The sequence below is a fragment of the Zootoca vivipara genome, chromosome 2 (genome assembly GCF_965207765.1).
Source record: "Zootoca vivipara chromosome 2, rZooViv2.hap1.1, whole genome shotgun sequence".
In the NCBI taxonomy this organism is placed as follows: domain Eukaryota; kingdom Metazoa; phylum Chordata; class Lepidosauria; order Squamata; family Lacertidae; genus Zootoca; species Zootoca vivipara.
In genome coordinates this window covers 105,315,368-105,339,814 of record NC_142584.1, presented here as the reverse complement: position 1 = coordinate 105,339,814, position 24,447 = coordinate 105,315,368, and the positions used below count along the sequence as shown (strand labels likewise).

At 46.0% G+C, this 24,447-nt stretch overlaps 3 protein-coding genes and 2 non-coding genes across 5 annotated transcripts; 3 read left to right on the top strand and 2 right to left on the bottom strand.

Annotated features, from left to right (window-relative positions):
- The first annotated feature begins 3,324 nt into the window (after positions 1 to 3,324).
- On the top strand, positions 3,325 to 4,302 carry LOC148687009 (uncharacterized). The gene has a single exon (XM_088663370.1). The coding sequence runs from the start codon at positions 3,325 to 3,327 to the stop codon at positions 4,300 to 4,302; it is 978 nt and encodes a 325-aa protein (XP_088519496.1).
- Positions 4,303 to 8,479: 4,177 nt separating this feature from the next.
- Positions 8,480 to 9,402, bottom strand: LOC118080944 (histone H1t-like). The gene has a single exon (XM_035106997.3). The coding sequence runs from the start codon at positions 9,337 to 9,339 to the stop codon at positions 8,710 to 8,712; it is 630 nt and encodes a 209-aa protein (XP_034962888.1). The 5' UTR covers positions 9,340 to 9,402; the 3' UTR covers positions 8,480 to 8,709.
- Positions 9,403 to 11,380: 1,978 nt separating this feature from the next.
- Positions 11,381 to 11,453, bottom strand: TRNAV-CAC (transfer RNA valine (anticodon CAC)). Its single transcript has one exon. It is a non-coding gene; the product is annotated as a tRNA-Val (tRNA).
- A 1,971-nt stretch (positions 11,454 to 13,424) lies between these two features.
- RACK1 (receptor for activated C kinase 1) lies at positions 13,425 to 23,825 on the top strand. The gene is made up of 8 exons (XM_035106995.3): positions 13,425 to 13,629; positions 15,570 to 15,741; positions 16,602 to 16,749; positions 17,458 to 17,553; positions 18,188 to 18,298; positions 20,743 to 20,883; positions 22,284 to 22,394; positions 23,681 to 23,825. The coding sequence occupies exons 1-8, from the start codon at positions 13,521 to 13,523 to the stop codon at positions 23,744 to 23,746; spliced, it is 954 nt and encodes a 317-aa protein (XP_034962886.1). The 5' UTR covers positions 13,425 to 13,520; the 3' UTR covers positions 23,747 to 23,825.
- Positions 20,412 to 20,482, top strand: LOC118081632 (small nucleolar RNA SNORD95). Its single transcript, XR_004692099.1, has one exon. It is a non-coding gene; the product is annotated as a small nucleolar RNA SNORD95 (small nucleolar RNA).
- Positions 23,826 to 24,447: the final 622 nt, after the last annotated feature.

Genomic DNA, 24,447 nt, shown 5'->3' with positions numbered 1-24,447 from the left:
TGATGGGAATTGTAGTCCAAAACATCTGGAGGGCCGAAGTTTGGGGATGCCTGACCCAGAGTGTCTGGGGCAGGCCAGTCAGATGGACTGTTTAAGAGCTGTTCGGCAGTGGAATTTGCTACCAAGGAGTGTGGTGGAGTCTCCTTCTTTGGAGGTCTTTAAGCAGAGGCTTGACAGGCATATGTCAAGAATGCTTTGATGGTGTTTCCTGCTTGGCAGGGTGTTGGACTGGATGGCCCTTGTGGTCTCTTCCAACTCTATGATTCTATGTTGTTGTTGTTGAAACATCAATTGGTCAAAAACGCTGTGGTCAGATTCCTGGCTGATATTCCGTCGGGGGTTTTTATTATTATAAAAACTATTAATTGTTGAATATTGAAAATAACGAACGGAACACCCCCCCTCCCCCCTTCTTTACACAACCTGAAGGCATAGTTCAGATCTAAATAATAAGAGTAAAGATCCTATAAGCACTGAGGTGGAGAGAGTCTGAAAGTTCCTGGAGTCAATATAAAGGAAGATGTTGATGCAGCCCAATATTACAGAAAGCAGCAGGTACTGTTTCTCTGCAGAGTTTTCGCTTGTGTGCTGGATGAATGGCCACCAGTCCACCATGAAAGTCTCTCAGGTTTTTTGCCCTCCATTTCTTGCCTTTGTCTGGTGGTTTCTAGGCCTGGGTCCCAGAGGTTTTTCTTTCGTCCTGCTGCTTTTGCTGGGAAAACCCCTGGTTTGCTCATGACTCGAAATTGATGTCAACACGCAGAAAACTAGATTGATACCCACCCACCCCGATTCAGCAGTAAACGGCAGGTTCTCTCAGGGAAAGAGGCGGGGAAAACGTCTCAGATCCATACCTAGAAATCCACAAGTATGGATGAGCCCTGAGACAAAGATTAACAGAAAGAAAGCAGAAAAAACATAAGTAAAAGGATTGCAGGGATGGAGTATCTCCTGTGAGGAAAAGTTACAATGCTTGGGTCTTCTTACTTTAGGGGCAAAGGTGAAGAAGCGGGGACATGACAGAGGTATATCAAATCATACATGATGTGGAGAAAAGGGACAGATATTTTTTTTCCCTTTCTCCCTGATCATACTAGGACCTAAGGTGATCTTTCTTACATAATTCTAGAATGCAAAGTATTTGATTAAGCTCATTATTGTGAGATTCAAGACAGACGAAAGGAAGTACACACTAAAGGAAGTGCAGCACACAGCTAAACTCTAGATTTCGCTTCCGCAAGATGCAGCAATGGCCGCCAACTTGGACAGCTCATACCCTCCTACATTTCTCTGATGAAAACCCATTCCATAATGATAAGTTTGCTATTTATACCCCACACATCTTACTGGGTTGCCCCGGCCACTCTGGGCAGCTTCCAACATATATAAAAACATAACAAAACATTAAACTTATATATATATATATATATATATATATATATATATATATATATATATATATATATATGCAGGATTGTCTTCAGACGGCTTGGGGGTAGGATATCCCCATACCCTCCAACATTTCTCCAATGAAAATAAGGACAGCCTAAGGGAAAGTGAGACATTCCGGGATCAAATCAGAAACCGGGACGTTTTCTCTAAATCATGGGCATCCCTGGAAAATAGGGGGGTCTGGATTTGGAGGGTCTGATAGCTTTCAAAAGGGAATAGACACATGCATGCAGGGTAAAGCTATGAGTGGCTACTAGCTGCAATGGCTGTGCTACATTACAAGAACACAAGCTTCTGAATATTCATTTCTGTGATTCACAAATGGGGAGTGGACTGTTGCTTGTGGGCTTCCCATAGGGATCCAAAGGGCCACAGTGAAAACAGGATACTTGACTAGGATACTCCGGGAGTTTCTTTTTATGTTCTTCTGACATTAGAAGCCTTCTACTGTGTCAGACTTTTTAACCATCTAGTTCAATATATTCTGCAAGGCAGCTCTCCAGTGGTCTTCTGGCCATGATTCTTTAAGGGGGAGTTGCCAGAGACTGAACTCCACCCAGATCCAATAGGTTTTTTTTTGTTTTCCTCCAAGGAAGAAATCCCTCTCCCGTTTTATAACCCTTATCTAGTCCTGAACACACCAAAAGCCTAACTAAAGTAAGCGAGGCTTCTGCAGAGCTCAGTTACTGAACCATGTGATAGTTCTGTAGGAAGCCTGGTCACATGGTTGCATCACAGAACAACATTGTGATGACACAACTCACAGAAATAAGGCAGGGTACATCCCATAGATGTACTCCTTTTTAAATACGATCATCAACCTCCCCCTTTTTATTTTGATTATCATCGTCTTGTCACCCTGATCAATGGACCAAGCGGAATAGTAAATGTGGGTTAGGGGTTGTGGGGTTGTACCTGCTAGTCCCATCCCTGACCTCCATTAGTTGATTCTGCTCTTCTGTGCTGAGTCAATGTGTCTACCACATGCATATGCAAAGACCCCGTGAAGAAGAGATGGACCCACTCACGCAGATCAGCATCAGGACCAGCGGTCAAAATGTTGTATCTCACACATGCCTGCCCCTTGTCTTGGCCAACTTAACAGGGCTTATAATTCCTTTACAGCACCTTGAGGGGCCCTGTGTGGCGCTCCAGATACTGTTGGCCAAAAGCTCCCATCACTCCGATCATTGTCTCTGCCGGCTTGGACTGGTGGAGTTCCATCAACATTTGGGGGTGCTACTGGTTCCCTAGCCCTGTTTCAGAAGGCAACAATGGGATGGAACATTTGTAAAAAGCCTGCTCTGGAGAATGTGAGCTGCTGGGAAATGGAGGCTCTTTAGCTTCCCTTCCCATTCACACCATGCCTCCTTTGAGCAGCAGGCAGGAGAGGCCATTGTTAAGGGAAAAGGCCAGTGGGGCTGTTTCTTGCAGCTCTGGTGGCCTCTCTGGTGTGTAGTGCCTTCCATCAGCTCCGACTGTTAGTCCAAATTAATAATAAAGTAGGTGCTCTTGCTTTTTGCGGTTTTACGAAGTAGCAATCTAGTATTGAAAAGAAAAGGAAAAAAAGCTTTTCCTGACATGGAGATGTCTAGTGGGGGAAAGTATAACCTGCTAAATTTCCATGCCAGGTCTACTTTTTTTTTAATAGGACAAGGGGGATGAGGTAGTGAGGCAAGTTTATGAAAGGTGAGTTCTCAAGAACAGAATGGAGGAAGGTGATTGGCTGTTGGGAACAGAAGCAGGCTGGGATTGATTCCGTTCCATCTATAAATACTTCGGACAGGAGTCATGCGAGTCAGTCTCATCAGAGGCTCCATGCAGTGAGTAACAGAGTACCAAAGAAGGGCAGCAACCCCACAAGAAGTGACAATGACTGAGGTTATGATGCCTGTAGGAACACAGGCCCCAGTTCCTAGGAGAAGGAGGCCAGGTCAGGGCAAGAGAGGAGCGACTCGTTTTCTCGAAAGGTCGTCGATAATTACGAGGTCAATGCAAAGGAAGAGAAGCTTGATTCCTCGTAAGACCATCAAGTCCCTCCCTAATATCTCAGGGCTCATTGTCCAAGCGATTGCCGCAAGTGTGTCGGACAACGGCCTCACCTTCAAAGAGCTGAAGGAAGTGCTCAGCGCCAAGGGCTACAATGTGAGGAGGCAAAGCCCCAGAATTCAGAGGAAAATGCACGCCTTGGTGTTGAAAGGCGCCGTGGTGCGCATGACTCACGGCGATGGCTCCAAGTTTTTCGTCATCAGGAAGCACCAGAGCAAGGCCAGCAAAATGTTTGAAAGCCCCAAAAGGACTGCAGGGGCGAGGAAAGTCCGAGTTGGGCGAAGGTACGGCACCAGCACTGGCACAAAAACAAAAGGAGCAGCGGAGCACGCCAAGAGCTGTGCTGGTAAGACGGGAGAGGCTCGCCAGAAACTCCGAATTCCCAACAGGAGGAAACGATGCCCCAGGAAAAATGCCCGGAGGTCGCAGAGGCTTGCCCAAAAAGCTGCTTCTAGCACATCTGATAACTTGGGTAGAAAAGCTGAAGGTCGGCACTATTCCGGCAGGAGACCTACATCTGCTTTGAAGACCACCATGAACCTCAGGAGCAGGGCTGCATCTGCGGAGAAATCAAAAAGGGCTAGCAGCAAAAGCGCTTCGGAAAGGTCAAGGTCTTCTAAGAACAACAGCACAGCCTGCCCGAAAGGTGTGGGAAAGCTCCACAGCAAGGAAACAGCCAGTGCAAAGAAAACAAGATTCTGCAAGAGCAGAGATGTTTCCTCTGCTAAAGAACAAAACCCCAAGGGGAAAGCTGCGTTTCCCCCGCGAAGGCCCAAGCGCAGAGCTAGGCGAGGGAGATAGTGGTACCAAAGCCCAAGGCAGGAAGGGCCTTAGAAAGGTTGCATTTTGCTAATATAGATGTGTGTCTTTTTTCAGAACTACGTAAAATTCAATAAAGATGACTAGTAAGCCTGCAATATTGATTTTACTGTCTTATGAGCCAGAGTATTTTATCTATTCATAGGTTTCGATTCAAAGCCATGGCCACTTCTTAAGAGCTCCCCGGATCAGGCCAAAGGTCCATAGAGTCCAGTTCCCTGTTCTCACTGCAGCCCCACAGATGCCTGCAGACCTTCCAAGTGTCCGTTTCTCCCAGGGACAGTCCCGGATTTACAGAAGCCGTCCCGGTTTCTGATTTGATCCCAGAATGTCCCTCTTTTCCTTAGGACGTCCCTATTTTCGCCTGATAAATATTGGAGGGCATGGAAGGACGTCTCTATTTTCATCGGAGAAATGTTGGATGGTATGGAGTCAAGTGACCTCCGAGCCAAGGAGATAAGTAACTATACAACCTTTAGAAGACATCTGAAGTAAGCACTGTATAAGGAAGGGTTTTTTTTAAAAAAAAAAGAAGTTTAATGTTTTATTCTATTTTTATATACCATACGTTAGAAGCTGCCCAGAGTGGCTGGAGCAACATAGTCAGATGTGCAGGAAGAAAATAATAATAATAATAATAATAATAATAATAATAATAATAATAATTCAATAGGATGCCCCTATTTTCACCAGAGAAATGTTGGAGGGTATGAAAATCTCTCTCTCTCTCCCTCTCCCTCTCTCTCTCCCTTGCCCTCACTTTCTACTGGACAGACCAGTCCCATGCAAACCCCTTCCTCTCACACTTCTGTCTCAAATGCCCCCCCCCGACAACCATGTTTGTCTAGGGGCAGGTGGCAGCCCTACGGTTAGCCCACACCATTTTGCGGTCCTGTCTCCCCTCCTCCTCCTCTTTCAGAAGTGGCAGCCATTTTGTGCTATGCCACACGCTCCACAGCAGCCATTTTGTGGCTGCCGCCCATTGCGCTCTCTTGACATTCCAAATGGGCACACTGGCCCTAAAAGCTTGGGGCTTACCATCTATCAGTACTGAGTTTCCGTGCTTTTATTATTGCAAGGAATGCCCCTCTGCCCCCACTGTTAAACATGCCACAGGTTTAACAATGGCAGCTGTTTGCGGGAAGGAAACGGAGGGAACACATCCACTCAGATTGCTTGTTTGAAAGCAATGAGCTATAACGGTGTTTAAGGGTTCCTGAGTTTCAGGGATTTGCTGCGAATCCTTCCAACACATCCTTCTTGCCCTGTGTATTGGAGGTGCCGGCAACTTCCTTGGCTGGTTGCAATAGCACAGGTACCTTCTAAGTGAGTTCGGTGAAATGAGAGAGGTGAATATTTTCCCCGATACTGAGGAATACTCCCTGTTGCTATCAGTGTGTGCACATTTCTGCCATTGTAGCAAAATGGTTAGAGCAATGGTCAGCAAACTTTTTCAGCAGTGGGCCGTTCCACTGTCCCTCAGACTTTGTGGGGGGCTGGGCTATAATGGGGGGGGAATGAACAAATTCCTATGCCCCACAAATAACCCAGAGATGCATTTTAAATAAAAGGACACATTCTACTCATGTAAAAACACGCTGATTCCCGGACCGTCCGCAGGCCGCATTTAGAAGGCGATTGGGCCAGATCCAGCCCCTGGGCCTTAGTTTGCCTACCCATGGGTTCGAGTGTCAAAGACCTGGGAGACCATGGTTTGGATCAACAGCCATGATGCTCGCTGGGCCATTCCACAAGTTAGCAAGGCTAACCTCATAGTTACACGAAACTGAGTGACTTGAAACATTGGCCCATTCCTGTGGAATATTCTTCCAACAGAGATTCAGCAAGCGCCTTCTGATTTAACCTTTAAACATACGCTGAAAACTTTTCTATCCCACCAAGCTTCTGCAGACAATTAAGAAAATATATTCCTGCAATAGCTGAAGATCTCTGGTTTTAAATTTCTAGGGTTTTTTTTAAAAAAAATCGTATATGTGCATGGTTATTGTAATCTGCTTTGGGTTTTTTTAAAAAAATGAAAAGCAGTACACTGTGTAAATGACTTTACAGTATAAATAAATATATGAACACAGATTTGATAGTTCTCACTGGGAATAATATGCCCTTTTTTCCTTACTGGATAAATCAGAATCTCGTTCCTTATTGGTTTACAGGCCTTGACCAATCAGATTTAGGCAGGCTTATTCCCTCCCTGCCCCACTTCAGTCTATGAATGAGATCACAAGGTGCTTTTGCTGTAGAGCAGGATGGAAAGCAGAATTGTGTCTGCTCGTGGCAAGACTAGTGGGGAAATGAGAGTCAAGACAAGGACTCAGTCCACAAGGGCAAGGTTGCAGTTTCCAGTGGTTAGAGTACACAGGCTGCTTCAGAAAGGGAAGTATGCAAAGCAAATTGGAGCAGGAGCCCCTGTCTCTGGCTGCAGTCCTGGAATACCTCCGTGCTGAAATCCTGGAGCTGGCTGGCTAAAGGTAGTAAATTATCCTACACCACATCCAGCTTGTTGTGCAGAATGATGAGGAGCTGCAGAAACTGGTAGAAGGAGTTGCCATTGTGCTGGGTGGTGTTCAAGCTTTGCTACCATCAACAAAACTGAAAACAAGCAGTGGCGAAGCTGCTGGATCTTCCAGTGCGACAGTAAAATCCGGTTGTGTCCCTGTCAAAGGACAATGAAGACATTTCTCTGCATGATGTCAGAAAAACTAGAGGCTCTTTTCAAAGCCAATCCAAAACTTTCTACGAGCTGGAACAGAAGTAGTGTTGAAGACTCATTTTTCATAACTGATGAGTGAAAAGTCCATTTAGCTGCAATTGTCCACTCACTTGCTTGGAAGTTCCATTGAAATATTTGCTTGTATGTACTGTATAGGATTCTGCTGCTGCACGTGTTTCATATTTTATGGATATTGTAGAGTTGGAAGGGATCACAAGGGCCATCCATTCCAACCCCCTGTGATACAGAAATTTTCGCCCAACATGGGGCTCAAACCCATGACCCTAAGATCAAGAGTCTCATGCTCTACCAGCTGAGCTAAACCTTGTAGTTAATTATAAAATATTTGGAACAAAAGCACAGCACTAATAACTTAGTCTCCTCCCCACTTCTCTAATTGTATTTTTTTACTTTTCTCTACAGCTATAGGGAATGACCATTTTCAAAAGGTTGTGGCTTGGAGTGGATTTTTTGGTTGTCAGAAATAAAGACAGTGGGTCTTAATTTCATGGGTGTAGCCACGGAGGGCAGGGGGGACATCCCTCCCCAAGCCAAGTAAATAAAAAAATACTTAAAAGTAGATATTCTAGCAAGATTTTCAGATTTTTCTGAGCACTTGGGGGGGGGGGTCAAAAGACCATAATTTAAAACAGTTGTTCAGACATTTCATTCCAAATCTGCTAGAGGATGACTGGTGGGTGTCCTGCCTCCCATCCCCCAACATAAATCCTGGCTGTGCCCATGCTTCATATTACAATGTTGTGCTGAGATTTTGATTTATATTTAAATGTACAAATCACTATTTTGTTAAAACTGAATTGAGCTGAAGCATCTCTGTAACCCAGACCTTAGTTTAACAGGCATAAATTGAAATAAAAAAATTCCTTCAGTAGCACCTTAAAGACCAACTAAGTTTTTATTTTGGTATGAGCTTTTGTGTGCATGCACTGTCAGATACACTGAAACAGAATCAACCAGACCCTTATGTATATTCAGAGGGTGGGGGGGTGGGCTGATAGGAGTGGTGAACCTGTTGATGGCTAGGTTCACCACTCCTATTAGCCCATCACCCATGCCCACCCTCTGAATATACATAAGGGTCTGGTTGATTCTGTTTCAGTGTATCTGAAAGTGTGCATGCACACGAAAGCTCATACCAAAATAAAAACTTAGTTGGTCCTTAAGGTGCTACTGAAGGAATTTTTTTATTTTGCTTTGACTCAGACCAACACGGCTACCTACGGTACCTGTAACTACGGTAGGCATAAATTGGATAGTGGCTCTCTGTTTTTTTTTTTCATTTGGTAGAATGTGTAAAAGTAATGCAATAGACAAGGTATTTTTATGGATTAATACTAGATTAGCCAAACTTTCAGTGTTTTAGGTCCCGAGTTTCCACACCACAGCACTCTCGGTTTTTATTACCTGTACCATCATCCTATTTAACCTTTCGATTACACCTAATCTAAAACTACCGAAGCGATAAATCCAGATGTCAGGAGACAAGCAGCACTAATAGGCAAAGCACTTCAGAGGTCTTTAAGCAGCGCGCTTTTAATCTGGAAATGCAGCAGCTCTTTCAGCGAGTCTTGAGTGGCTCTTAAAAGAGCCTTTTTAAAGATATTAAAGTAAACTGCTGGGCTTTCTTTGTACAGTATTTAAGAACCTTTCACCGTTGAATGCTTGTTGAGCTGCCGTCTCCTGACAGGGACGGCTGTCTTTCTACTACTTCGGACACCTTTTGGTTTAGAAACTGCCGGCTGTTTCTTCGCCTTCTTTCTCGGATCCCTGCTAGCCGACGCTGGCCTTTTGTTGGCAGCCGCCGTTTTCTTCACTTTCCTCGTTTCAGGCTTGGCAGATTTCTTCGGCAGGGCTTTCCCGCCATGCTTGAAGGATCCCGAAGCGCCGCTGCCGGTTAAGCGGATCAAGACCCCATTCGATACCAGTTTATGCAGCTCCCGTTTGAGGTGGCTATTTTTGTTCCTGTTCAGGTTGTACCCTCCTTCCCTGAGGAATTTCTTCAAGGCTGCCAGCGACACGCCTTTCCGCGAGCTGGAGCCCTCGAAAGCCTTCAGGATAAGCTGAGATAAAGGGCCGGAAAGGCGCTTCTTTCCTCTCCCAGAGGATTCGGAAGTGGACGGTTCAGGAATAGTTGCAGACGGAGGGGCGCTCGAACCTTCTGCCTCGGAGTGAAGCACGGAGCTTCCCTGCCGGCTTCCTTGACGCCTTCCCTGCCGGCTTCCTTGACGCCTTCCCTGCCGGGATCCCTGCCGGCTTCCGCGAACCATCCTTCCACCCTCCCGCGAGGGCAGCGCGCTGCCAGCTGTCCGGAGCGCCACTGAGAAATAAACCGGGCATCAGGGTATATATAGTGTGGTGAGGCTGACGTAAAAGAACAAATTTGCATATGTCCGTCTCTTCTCCCCCACCCCCCCGCCTTCCTTCTGTCACACCGTTGGAGACGATCTTAATAGTTACAGTTTTCACTCAGGTCCGATATGGAACTCGCCGACTATGCCTAGCTTCAATATTACCACCGCGGTGCGGGCGGGGGGAGGGAGAAGAGAGGGGGAGTGTTTTTATTGTTATTTTTACTATCTCGTATCTAATCATTTAAATGTGCTGGTTGGTTGGGGTCTTTTTGGGGGGGTACCCCCCGCACTTCCCAGGTGCGAGGAAGCACAGGAGGCGTCTAAGGGGGAATGGACGAAGGTAACATTCAGCTAACGCTTAGAACAGGTAGTCGCCGAGCTGTATGAGAGCTCCTGAAATTTGATTCCGCGATGATGGAGCTGCATGCATACTTAATTGGTAGCCCCTTTGTATTAGGCATTCCGTCCCCACACGTTAATTATTGGGCAAATGCTGCATGAAAACTACCTACAGTGCTATCCTGCACATATTCGAAGAAGGTCCCACCGAGTGCAACGGATTTATTGTTTATTTAAAACGTTATAATGCAAGAGGGGCAAGTCTCTCAAGGTGGCTTCCAGAAAACACTCATCTGCAATAGCCAGAAATCAAAAATATTAATACGCATGTGAACCATAAAGCATCCAGCCTGGTGGCAGGACTTTAGAAGGGGCATCATTTCCAGGGCAACAAGGTAAACTGCCTTATACTTAGTTGGGCCACTGGTCTTTATTGCTCCAAATTATGAACACTGGCTGGCAGCAGCTCTGCAGGTTACTGCGATGTGGACTTGGAGGCTTAAACCACATATAATTTGTACCTTCATGTCCTGGAAATAAAATGGGGTGGGGGGGGGGAGGAGAGAGAAGCCACCTTTTTTTAGCTTGAAAATTACTGATGGGGTACTTGTTGTCCACCATATGTTGTTGGACTCCGAGTCTCCAACATTTACTTGTTTATCCTATATTTTATTCCGTGAAATGCCCTGAAAACTTATGATTAAGGGTGGCATATAAATCTAATAAAATAAAATCCCTATCAGCCCCAACCATCATGGCCAATGTTGAGGGATTGAAGAGAGTTGTAGTCTGGGGTTTCATCCAGACCCATCTTTATTGCAAGAGGCGCAGGTGGCCAAGGGTATATTTTATCAGTTTGGGTTGGTAAGATAGCTATGGCTATTTCTGGAACAGGGATAGTCTGACTACTGTTGTCAATGCACTGGAAATCTCCAGACTGGGTTACTGCAATGTGCTGCATGCAGGACTGCCCTTCAGGGTGACCCAGAAGCTGAAACTGGGGGGGGGGGGGATTGTCTAGCAACATCTGGAGAATCCCATATTCCCCATCCCCATTCTAGACCAGAGTTTAATGAATAACGTAGCCTTTCAGCACAGTCCTCTACAACTACTCTAAAGTAAATCCTATTGATTTCAATGAAGTTTTATCTTCATTGAGTAAATGGGACTTACAAAATATGAATACAGTAGTACTGTTAGAATACGGTTGTCTGAACAATGAGTGATCACCTGAATGAATGGGCATACCTGCCAGATTGGATATAATATTCAAACTTGATTGTGAACAAGCAATAAACCTACAGGTGAAAGTTTGTATGATTTTATGTGTCTTTTTAACAAAAATAAAAAAAAATCAAGTCACACACTTTATTTAGTTTTCTCTGAACTTCTCCAAAATTTAATGGGCTTGCAAGATGCAAGCATTTCATTTCTCAGTATCAGCACAAAATCCTACAGTACTTTGAAACAAAACAGACTTATTTTGTTGGTTAATGAATTTACAAATAAATACCAATGGGAGGTGGGAGATAAAACAGACTATTTTTAACTTATCAATTCAATTGGAGTTTTGATCTGCAGTCTCCATTAATGTAGAAGGAAGGTAAAAATGTAAGGCTGTTTCTGCCCGGTTTCGAACCAGGGACCTTTCGCGTGTGAGGCGGACGTGATAACCACTACACTACAGAAACTCAGCTGTATGCCTTCTCTGAGCTACTGTGGCTGATTGGGAAAGCATGACTGGTATGAAAGCCATGGCAGTCAAAAGGAATCTGCTGACACATCATTCTTGGGTCTGAGTCACTCTAGTCTCAGTGGGGGTTATTGCCTGTCATTACTGCCACTGCTAAGACCTTCAGGCTATAAATTGAACTTAGTGAGTGTATAGGATTGCAGGCAGAGTTTACCGGTATTCTCCCAGCAGCTCAACAGCATCTGCAACCTCTGAATCCACAGCAGCAACATGCATAGATTTGTGTGCAAAAATGTACAGCATTTAGGTTCTCAAGAAGAGGGACTGTATATTGGTTCAGGTCATAACCTCCAGCCAGTTGCCAAAGGGAAAACACCATGGAGTGATCCTTTGGGGAATCTGAGCCAGATCCCCATAAACTCTGCTGTGCTGGAGGGTAGCAAGAGACTTAGCAACAGGAAAATATTACAGTACTGTATTGCTGTTCTTGATATTATATTGAATATGTGATTTCAGCATTTTTACATTGCATTTCTGTTGCTTTTCACTATAGGCCACTATGAGGGTTGTTTTAATAGAAAAACAGGGAATAACTATTAAATCCCCATCATCAATATTTCATGGAAAAATCAGCAAATGCAAGTTAGCAATTGGGGAAGGGGTGGAAAAGAAGGGGGAGATGGACGTCAACCGGTTGTTGTATCTAGCTTTGAAAGAAGGAGCTATGATTCTATCAATAAAGGATATTAAGTGGGTCCAATGGTCACACCCTGTACAGAGAAGTGAGGAGCAGATGGGGCTCATCAACCTGGGAAGGCTTGTGGGATATTTTCAGGAGACGAAAAGGCGAAAGAGTAAACCCGACACAAATCTGGAGTGGAGTCCTTAAGATGGTTGGATGGCATCTTGTACCCCTCCTTCCAGCAACTCCTGCAGCCAAGCTGGTGCCAAACGTATTGCTGTGGTTTCCTTTCAACCACATCAGCAAGGGGAGGGGGGTGGTCTTGTCATCTGGGCAGCCCAGGACCTCCATACACACTGTTCAGGCTTGTGCCCTGGAAAGGTCACATTGCTGCTGCTTGTGCAGCCGTTTGACTTCACCCCTGGAGGCACAACTTAATCGTTTCTCAAGATATATGGATGCCAACAACATCAGCTTTCACAAACCTGGTGCTCCAACTGGATAGCTCAGTCGGTTGAGGACAAGACACTTAATCCCAGGGTTGTGGGTTTTGAGCCCCATGTTGGGCGAGATTCCTAGGTGAAAAATTTCTGCATTGCAGGGGGCTGGACTAGATGATCCTCATGGACAATTCCAACTCTACTATGATTCCAGGTGTTTTGGACTACAGCTCTCAATAGTTAAGGGTCCAAAAACATCTGGAGAGTACAAAGTTGGTGACGGATGTAGTACATCAAGGCATTTATAATGGAAATGAATGCCATCTGCCTAAGACTTCTGTGGAATTTTGATTATGATTTTAATGGATCTCCTGGGAATACTAAACTAGACTTGTATTTAACAACGGGCCTGGTTGCCATATGCAACATGGATTTTCACGCGGGAGAATGAAGTAGCTTGCAAGGGACAAACAGATTGATTTTTCCCTCAAGTCTACAGCCAGCAGGGAAACATGGACGGAGAAGTTTCGTCGCAAGATATCGCGAGATGTAAAGCGCCAGGGCGCCGCCATATTGGCTGCTGGTGGGGAAGCGGCTGCGGCAAACAATATTTTGTAAGAAGCGTGCCGCCGCGTCTTGTACTTATGGATTCGCAGCATTGCGCGTCGCAATTTGCCTCCGCGAGGCTGAGGGAGCGGGGCCCAGCGCAAGGCGCTCTGTCGGGTCGTTCGTACGGTTGACGTGAGGGCCGCCATGTTGCTGTACGTCGGCGCCGCCGCCGCGAGAGGGCGCCGGGAGAGGTTATTTCCGCTTCCGGAAGAGGCCGCCGCTTCCTTTCTCTCCCTGGGCCTCAGCGAGCTGGCAGGTCCGGGCTAAGGGCCGCCGGTGAATCCGCCTCCATCCTCCGCCTGCCGCGGGAGCTCGAGCCTTCTCAGCCGCCGCCATGACGGAGCAGATGACCCTGCGTGGCACCCTGAAGGGCCACAACGGCTGGGTGACCCAGATCGCCACCACCCCTCAGTTCCCGGACATGATCCTCTCCGCTTCACGCGGTAACGGAGGGCCGGGCCGGGAAACGCCAACTTGCGAGGCGGCGCGGGGGACGCGGGGAGGAAAGCGTGGAACGGGATGGGAGAGACCACCGTGTAATGCGGGTGGGAAGGAGAAGCGCTCAGTTGTTGCGTGTGAGGTGAAGGATGGGACCATGCAGCCCCATCTACATGTAATTGGGAATGGGGCATAAGGAAAGAGACAATCACGTGTTAGGCAGTGTGAGGGTCTGGGGAGGCTCCTAGGCCCATAGGGTTTTTTATGGGGGGCGATTAAAGTAAGAGGATAGGGGAAACCAAATGAATAGCAAGGGGTCAGCCACAGAATCATATGAGTGGGAAGGAACCACGAGGGTCATCTAGTCCAACCCCCTGCAATGCAAGAATATTTTGTCCAATGTGGGGCTCGAACCCACAACCCTGAGATATAAGCGTCGCATGCTGTACTGACTAGGCCGTCTGAGCAGATTCAGGCAGAAAATGAGGTGTACAGTATGTAGCAAGGCCCACCTGCTTCTCTTTCTTCCTAGCCCTGATGATTAAATTTGACACTAGTCTGCTGATCTTCATGAGGTCTGAAGACATGTCCTGCAATTATGATGGGGCAGGAGAGGATCTGTTCTCGAAAGGGAGCTTTCGGCCTTCGAAGCCAATCAAAAGTGGCCAGGAGCAAGCCTGCAATTCAGGAATGAGGCTCTACAGCTGATCATTCATACTTGTGGGTTAGAGGGGAAGGGCAGTGAATTTCCACCCATTAATTAACAGCTCTTGCTTAGGAAGGCTGATTTCGGACTTTAATTTCTGTACTGTTAGTTTATACCCCACCTTTACTCCAACACACTCAAGTTGGTGTGTGTGGCAGCCTGTTTAGTGTCACACTTTGTAGGGCAGGTGAGGCTAAACAATTCTGTCGCTGGCCCTGTGAGCTATGTTGCTTAGTGGGGATTTGAACCCTGGGGTCTCTCTGGTCCCAGTCTGACATGCTAACCCAGGGGGGGGGTAGCCAAAGTGGTACTCTCCAGATGTTGTTGGACTACAGTTCCCATGATCCCTAGTGGTTGGTCCTGCTGTTGGTTGGCACCTCATGGGTGTTCTCTGCTCTTAACTGCTATACCAGGCATTACATCCTTAGCACATTGTTTGAAGGGTGGTTGCTTTCTGAGCCTAGATTATGCCAGAGAAGGAGCAAGCAACCTATTTGGTGATGTGAGCCAATACTAACCGAGGATAGCTTTCTCTGTGATATTAGTGCACAGGTGGATGTCTAAAAGGGGTTAGTACTGGGGTATTACAAAGGATACCTCGTATTTGGATCTAGATGCTGAGACCTACAGTTAATTCCTGGTAAAGCTGTAAAAGCTGGGTCATAATTGTGTGTATTTGAAGGCAATCTCTGGTTTGAGAGGACTTTTCTCTCCAAGGGAATTGTGGTTAGGAACTGCATCTTTATCATGTGGTTTCAAGTGAGGGCATGTTAAGAGTTTGCAGGAAGCCTTGGCTAGTCCGGTCTTCACTGAGATGGTAAAGCAGAGTCTGGATTGTAACACTTCAGAATGCAAGTGGGGGCTGGTATAACTTGAGTGCTCCTCCAGCCACACACTTCCCTTCACATGGAAAGCTAGATGTTGGGGAGAAGTATTATAACCTAGCCATCTCCCTGAAATGCTAGCTTTCTGTGTGCAGAAAAGTGTTTGGCAAGGTGGCGCATTCAGCTAGGCAAGTGCCCACCTCCAGTCTGAAGTGGTACAGTCCAGGCATGACTTTACTCCCTCACTAGGAACTTGGTCACAGTGGAGTATGGGATTTTAGGTGCAGCAGCCTGATTCAGGGAATGAGTAGTAAAGGAATGGGATGCCTCTTCCCCCCCCCCCCCCCGGGTAATATCTATCTCAGTTTTGAGAAAATCTGTGGAAGAACCATTTGCTATTTTTCCCCTTTTACAGACAAGACGATCATTATGTGGAAGCTGACTCGAGATGAAACCAACTACGGGATCCCCCAGAGAGCCCTTCGGGGCCACTCCCACTTTGTCAGCGATGTGGTTATCTCCTCAGATGGGCAGTTTGCCCTCTCTGGCTCATGGGACGGCACGCTGCGCCTCTGGGATCTTACCACGTGAGTGTAGATTGGGGAAACAGGGTCTGTGTTCATTGAAAAGGATTGTCCTCAGCAGATTGATTATATGTTTCACTCTGCCAAGTTATCCCGTGGCTTCCCATTTTCTTCTAGGTTTTTATTCCAAGTACGGTTTCCTGTTTTTATCACTGGTTGCTTTGGGATCAGGGTTTTTTGAGCTTGCTTCCTCCTGTCCCGATGATTAGATCTGACACATAATCTACAGACTCCACTGGGGTTTGATGATACGTCCTGCAATTATGATGGGACACTACAGGAGAGACTGAGAAAATGGAAGCTTTTTTATTGGAAAGGGGAAGGGAAGGGGAAATCAGTTGGAAGGGGACATCTGTTTCTGGCGGGTTTTTGGAATTCCACATTTCCCCATACAGGACATTTCAGGTTGCCCTTGTCATGGTTCCGCAGTGAGGGTGCTGAGAAATTCTCAGATCCTTCATGCCCCTTTCATTTCCCAAAGTTTGGGGAATGGACTCGGTTCAGTGTAGATCAAAGGGGAAACCTTGTTGCTGGTTGGTTAGTTGCTCACCCTATGAGAGCTACACAAGGTGGTAGGAGAAGCTCTGCTTCCCTCTATTTAGCACTCATTGGCTACTGAAATTGGAGTCAGGGACGTGGTCCTGTCCCATCTCCCGGAAAAGTTCCATTGAAGCAGGAGATCCTCTTTGAAAATTAACCTTAAGGGCCCTAGGAGGAGATCAAAACCAGAAGGGGAGGGTCTTTGCAAGGGAAGGGGGTTACAGGAGATAGCATGGCAAGGCAGGGGGAAAAGATTTGGTCTGAGGGGCTTTTCCTTTCCTGTGTTGCACTGGGTTTGTAATGAAATGACATCTCCCTTTCAGAGGCACCACCACCCGGCGTTTTGTGGGCCACACCAAGGATGTGCTGAGTGTGGCTTTCTCTTCTGACAACCGCCAGATTGTCTCAGGGTCCAGGGACAAAACCATCAAACTCTGGAATACCCTGGGAGTCTGCAAGTACACTGTGCAGGTGAGCCTCCCCTCCCTCTCAGATCTGGGCACTGAATACCACTAAAGTTCACCTCCCTTTGTTTTAGATTTTTAAAATATATATCACCCAATCAACTGTGTCTTGTGTGTGGGTCACAAATATAAAATAAATCAAATACAATAAACAGTCTTTTAAAAGCAACACCATGATATAATTTAAATGAAGCACCAAATGTATAAAAGCCTTGGTGTGCCTTTAGCAGCTGTTTGTCCAGACAGTTGTTGCAGGTGCTCAGAAAAGGGAAAACTTCCACTGCTCGATTTACGCTTGTGGAGAAAAGACGGGTTGGATCCTGCTTCGGTCTGTGATTTACATAGAAGTAACATTTTTATCCCACCCTTTCAGTGTCCATCTCATCCTTCTAGAGGGCTGGAGCTGCAACGCTAAAAGCCTGATTTCTAGTACAAACTAAGCACGCTAGTAAGTCGGTGCCCCATGCAGCTTACAAGCAGGAGGTGGAGGTGGAGATAACAGAAGGCAGGGAAGAATGGAGCCAAAGAGAATGGGGAAGACATGTGGAAATGTAGTTAGATGTGCTCAGGCTTCCTTACCCGGTATTGCTAAGGAGTTAGAACTAGGCGGTGAAGCATGTGCTTAAATGTTAATTTTCAGAATGGTGGTTTCTCTGTAACAACCTGTTACCAGCTTGTACTGAGAGCTGTCATACCTTCTTTTTTCCCTACTCAGGACGAGAGCCATTCGGAGTGGGTGTCCTGTGTGCGCTTCTCCCCCAACAGCAGCAACCCCATCATTGTCTCCTGTGGCTGGGACAAGCTCGTGAAGGTGAGTCGAATATCAGCCTTAATCCTCAAATCTCTGTCTAGGGCCTCCCCCTGGAAGTGTCTAAATGATGCACAAGCATTCTCTTTCCTGTCCTCTCTTGATAATCTGGAACCAGCCCTTCAGATCTTCTGGTAAGGAGGGGCAGGACTTTGGGGTGCACTGGAATATCGTCACCTCTCTATTCATCTAGTGAAGCAAAAGTCCTAAAGCCAAGGTGTGGGAGGGGTGTTGGAGGGAGAATTGGGGCCACAGGGGTCCATCAGATTTGCAGCAGCTTGTAAACAGTAGGGTGTTCTCTTGTCCTCTTAGCATAGGCGACTCAATGTGTAATACAGTCTCTTCGTCGGTGCCCCGATTGGAGCAGGAGTAGAATTCTGCTTAGGCAGTCTTGCAAAGAGAGGAGATATGTTGGAGGACTGCTCTTCACTAAATAGGCCTGCATCAAACAGCCATGTTTTATTATGTATCAGACGTTCAGTTATACTTCTATTACACAGGCACCGGTTTTGTTAGGCAGGCTGTAAATTACCCGAAGGGGTGGGATGCTTTTCAACAATCTCTGGATCAGGAATTTGATCACACAGCTAGAGCATCAGCGAATCAGTTTTGAGTTTCTACTCTCCCCATCTTGCAGGTGTGGAACTTGGCTAACTGCAAGCTGAAGACCAACCACATTGGGCACACTGGCTACTTGAACACAGTGACAGTCTCGCCCGACGGCTCCCTGTGTGCTTCAGGTGGCAAGGTAAGTCTCTGTGGCAAGCCTCCCCTCAAGAGGTTGAACCCGTGCAAACGTACTGTATAGCCGTGTGCCTAAAGCTTACTTGCTCAGACAAGCTTTCCCCAGTAAGTCATATTACCTCCACACACAAACATCAAATTGGATTGTGTATGAATTCATTATTATTATTATTCATTCATTCACTCATTCATTCATTTTATTTATACATACCCCGCCCATCTGGCTGGGTTTCCCCAGCCACTCTGGGCGGCTTCCAATAGAATATTAAAATACAATAATCTATTAAACATTAAAAGCTTCCCTAAACAGGGCTGCCTTCAGATGTTTTCTAAAAATCTGGTAGTTGTTTTTCTCTTTGACATCTGGTGGGAGGACGTTCCACAGGGCGGGTGCCACTACCGAGAAGGCCCTCTGCCTGGTTCCCTGAAGTATGGTTTTGCATTGATTTATTTTCTTCGTTGCGTTTTATAAATTCTGCGTTATACATTGCTTTAGATACTTTCAATACAAAGCAGTGTAACTATTTATTTGTTAATAATAAACCAGACGGGGTGGAGAGGAACTACTTTTCTTCTTTCCCTACACTTCTGCTTATCTGGTAAATCAGTAAGCCTTCCACTATAAACTGGCCAGGTGTATGGTTTATTAGGGGGAGAGAGAGAGAGAGAGACACCAAAAGAAACCTGGGCAGTCGTTGTGAACGACTTAGCTCAAGGTACTTGGGAGTTAGCTCATGTGTGTCGTGTTCTCGCTAGAAGCATCTAACCTAGACTTGTAAATAAGTTACTAGTCCGCTAGGGTGGCTAGTATCATGCATTTCCATGCTTGTCATGGAGGGAGGGGGAAGCCCTCTTCCATTTCCAGTAAGGAAATCCAGGATTCTAGCTCCAAAATGAAATGCATTCTTCCTTTTCACCAGCCTTCTAATTGCTGACAGAGGGGAGTTGGAGCTGAGGGTCTGTCTTTCTTACCTGCACACCTCCTACAACAGGAACACAGGGAGCTGCCTTATACAGAGTCAGACCATTGGTCTATCTCGCACAGTGTCATGTATGCTGAGTGGCAGCAGCTCTTCAGGCAATGGTTCTTTTTCGGCCCTAACTGGAAGATACTGGGTACTGATCCTAGGAGCTTCTGCATGAGAGCAGGTGCTGTACCACTGGGCTATGCCGTTTCCCTGAATCGATGGAGAGCCTCAGGCTTGGGGGCCAAATATGGTCCTCTGGATCCTCCCCAGGCCCCACTTGCCACTGCCATTTATCTGCTAAGCGTGGTCCTCTCTGTGGTGAGGAAATGGGTGTCTCTGCGTAGCAGGTAGCGGTTACAGAAACAAGGCACAGCTTTTTCAGCTCTTCTAAGTATCGATCGGGGGGGGGGGGCTTTTTCCAGCCCAAGGAACACTGTCCCTTCTTCTGATACATACCCTGTTTTCCCCAAAATAAGACATACCAATAAAATAAGCCATAGCAGGATTTCTAAGCATTTGCGCAATATAAGTCATACCCCCCAAATAAGACATGGTGATAGGCGCAGTTCTGGAGGGTGCCAAGGAAGAGGCGAGGCTGGACGCGTAATAAAAATAAGACATCCCCTGAAAATAAGCCGTAGTGTGTCTTCTTGAGGAAAAATAAATATAAGACAGTGTCTTATTTTCGGGAAAACATAGTAGAGAGTATGGCATCAAAACTGTTAAAAACAGTTCTGGAGTTTGTATTGTGGACATATCCTCAGAATAGACTGCAGAAATAACTTTCTGATTAAAAGCAATCTAGGAGCAGAGGAAGCTTCTCCAGCTAATTCAGAATTGTAGAGTTGGAAGGGATCCCAGGGGTCATCTAGTCCAACCCCCCACCATGCCAGAAGCATCAGTTAAAGCATCCATGACAGATGGCTATCCAACCTCTGCTTTAAAACCTTCAGGGAAGGAGGAAATCTCATTTGGGGGAGGTTTTCTGGGATGCTTGATCTACATGAAATTATGCTTTTAGAATGGAGCATGTGAGCAAGATGGCTTGAAAGGTGCTGCCCCCTTTTCTTCTGCCTAGCTCAGCGCTCTTGCCTGCTTAGTGACATTTAGCACTTTACCATCCTGTCGAGATCTAGTCAGAAAATCCTGACTGCTGTGATGAAACATACATGCCATCTGACTTACTACCATGCTGATACTCAGAGGCTGTTTCTGAGCTGTCAAACATTGGGTGGGGGGAGATCTGTTGCTTTGGAGAAAGGTTCCTCCCCCCCCTCCCCCGGACAATTTCTGTTGGAGGGATAGGGTGTGCATGAATTAACAAGTTCAATGCCACAGCTTTTTAGCGGCCTTGAGTAAGTGCTGGGAGGAATGGGGAGGCTTGGACACATTACGATTCACAGCCTATTGCCCTTTTCCATTGCAAAATCATTCTGGACTTGGGGGCTTTAAATCCAATGTCTGCTTTCTTCCACCGCAGGACGGCCAGGCTATGCTGTGGGACTTGAACGAAGGCAAGCACCTGTACACCCTGGATGGTGGAGACATCATCAACGCCTTATGCTTCAGCCCCAACCGCTACTGGCTGTGTGCAGCCACTGGACCCAGCATCAAGATATGGGTAAGTTAAGAGCTTGGTGTTGGCTGTTGAAGGTTTGGGAAGAATGCACGAGGTTAGCTCTTCTCCCAGCTTGGGTCTTGTTTTCCTTATCAGAATTAAATTGGTGTTCCCTTCCTTGACATTTCTTCCTTGGCAGTCCTGGGAGAGCTGTGTTAGGCTCCTGCAGCTGAAGTTCCTTGAATTTATACTTTGAGCTTCTGAGATCTCAGCAGGCCAGAGCAGGATGTTCAGGGGTCAGGCTGGCATAGCTCCTTATATGGTAAAAAGAAACTTAAGTTATGCAAAGCATTGTACACAAATTAATTGGTATGGGCTGCGGAATGTGCCTTTCTTTGGCAGGTAATGACCATTTCAAGGCTAAATGTGGTTTACCCATTCTGCCATCTAAAGAGCAAAGGGCCTTTCTCAATATCTAATATCTTAATCTCTATCTTAATATCTAAAATCAGATTCAGTTGCCTGGATGTCTGCTGCTCCCTGCAACTCCCTTCTCATTTTTGAACAGAAGATGCAAATCTAATTGTGGTTGAATGTGTTTGCATACTTCTATTCCAAGTTGAAATCTGAACTGCCATGGTGGTAGAGGATACAGAGATTCTTACTTATGAAGACATAGCCTCTCTGGTAAGAGATCTGGTACTTGGCAAGCAGGCAGATAGTAGCAGTGACGATATTCAGGGGGTTGGACTAGATGACTGTTAGGGCCCTCCCAACTCTACAATTATGTGAAGCCAAGAAGCAGCAACAGCTACCAATGGCAATGGAAGGGAGTGCATTGTGAGTAGTGATTTCAGGCTTGAAAGCGAGGGGTCTGACGTGCTGTGATGAAACACACTATGCCGTCTGATTTTGCTTCCGTGCGGAAAACCAGAGGCTGTTTCTGAGCCTGTTGCCCAAACTACATACAGCATGCAAATGGCAGGTGGAAATTGAACAAACTGTTTGGCGTAGAAGTCGGCAACTGACCATCTAACCCAGGGGTGTCTAAACTTTTTTCAAAGAGGGCCATATTGGATGAAGTGAAGATGTGTGAGGGCCGACCAAGGTTGTTGACCTTTATTTAGGGTTGGGGTTGTTGAGTTTTTAGGATTTTACCCCAGGAAATAAACTGACCGACCCCGAAACAGACTTTGGACATGCCTGATCTAACCCATGGGTAGGCAAACTAAAGCCTGGGGGCCACATCCTGCCCAATCATCTTCTAAAACCAGCCTGTGGACAGTCTGTCCTTTTATTTAAAATGCATCTCTGGGTTATTTGTGGGGCTTAGGAATTCGTTCATCCCCCCCCCCAAAAAAAATATAGTCTGGCCCCCCCACAAGGTCTGAGGGACAGTGGACCAGCCCCCTGCTGAAAAAGTTTGCTGACCCCTGATCTAACCCCTGCTTTCTTAACATCAGGACCTGGAAGGCAAGATCATTGTGGATGAGCTCAAGCAAGAAGTGATCAGCACCAGCAGCAAGGCGGAGCCACCCCAGTGCACCTCATTGGCCTGGTCTGCTGACGGACAGGTAAGAACTGGGCTGTACAATCAATCAATCAATATTGCAGTCAAAGTCTAGACAGAAAAGTTTAACAACAGCAACATATGCCACAACCACAAGAATTGGATGTACGGTAATTAAACATCCCCTATAAACTTATTTACATTAAAAATTATACTCCTTCAGCTAAAATCTGTATTCCGGAGGTTAAAATCGGTACTCATTCGCCGGCCATCACTGTCACCACAGCCTGTCTTGTCCTCGTTGCTCTTAAACAGCATTTTGGAGCAGGCTGTGCAAGATGCCCAAAGGGCCATGCAGGAAGTTAAAAAGAGCTGCTGCTTCCTCCAGCCAAGGGAGAAGTGGGAAAGCGGGATTTGTCCAAGTCTGCATTTTTGAGCTTCCACCTTTGCCATACAGGGCTTGTGACATGTTTGGGTTTTCTTGAGGAACCAGAACCTTTCACCCCAACTGCAGCTGACAGTGTCTTCCTGATCAGCACTTGAAGGACACCCAAGGGAAGAGGTGTTAGCAGGGCTGTGGCTAATCCTGGTTTCCCGGGCTCCTAAAAATTTGACACCGACACAGAGTTTTTTCCCCAGTCAAATTTGTTACATATAAAATACATAGATACACTGCCCAAGAAGACTGCCAATAATTTGAGCTGACAGATAAACGGTGTATTAAAGTATGCAAGTTGTGGAGTTTGAAGGAATGACAGCTGACCTTTCAAGGTGGGAATATTCAGGAGTGAGTTTCCCCCTGGTAAATTTTTCATTTCTCATTTACAACTCCAGTTACAAAGCAGGAAGTGATAGAATTTTATCCCTTCTGGTCTTCCCGTGGACCGGATGCTTCTCATCTCCCAATACAATAAAAAGTGAACACCTTGGGTTTGTCACAATCTGCTGTTCATTCATTCAAGCCATTTTTACCCTACTATTCAGCCATAAGCAACTGTCAGAGCAGCTTGCAGATCACTAAGGAAGACTTTGTAAGCCTGGGGGCAGGAGCTACCTAAAAAGAAAGGACACTAAAGGAGAATGTGATTGGTAATGATCTTGGTTACATGTGTCTAGAGAAACTCAAGCAGAGCAGGTTCCAGAAATTGCTGTGCCAATGTGGGGTAGCCCTGCCTCTTCTCTCTCCCCCATCCCTTTCTGCTGCATCCTGAGGAACCTGGCTTCTCAGCAAAGTCCCCCCGTTGACTTTCTATCCAACAGTAGGTTTATGCAAAGTGCTTGTTGCTCCCTTGTCAAAAAGCTGTCACCCAATCACTTCCTAACACTGTTTCTCCCTCTCTGTTCCATCAGACTCTGTTTGCCGGCTACACCGATAACCTTGTTCGCGTCTGGCAGGTCACCATTGGGACCAGATGAGAGAGTGCAGCTGACCACAAGGCACAGACTTATAATTATGTACAAAACAGAAACAATAAACTTTTTGTGCTGAACGTTATCTCTGGGTCCTGCTTCTCCCCCCCCCCCAGATATACCTGGAAAATGAGAATTGCTATTCACTTACCTGTTTTTTACAGGCTTCTCTCCCAACCCACTGCTGTATTAACACTCAGCTGTTGGAAGCTCCCATAGCTTCAACCAGGAATAAATAAAACGCCTTGTCCCCTTCGATCAGGAATGACAAACCTGTGTGCCAGGGGCAACCCAGAAATTGCAGGAATAGGTCAAAGACCCCTGCAAGCCTCAGCCTGATCTCAGCCTGATGGGGTGATAAAATCCTCTACAGAACTCTTTAGAGATGAAGAGATGAGGAGTAAAAAGCAGCATATTCCCCACCAGGGTGGATTTGATTTAAATCACTAGTCAGTAAGACTTGCTTTAAATCATTTTTTTTACAGAAAGACTTCATTTTTGGAGTACTGTAGTAAATTTTCAGAGTAGTTTTTACAGTTATATCAAACATTACTGATTTGGTTAAACTATTAGAAATACATAGATAATTATGAAATTATTGTCAGGTTTAATAAGTTAACTGCTTGTATTTGGATAACTTCTGTACTTTAACGGAAGGAGAAAAAAAATCATTTCCTTAATTACAATTTAAACAATTTAACTAAAAC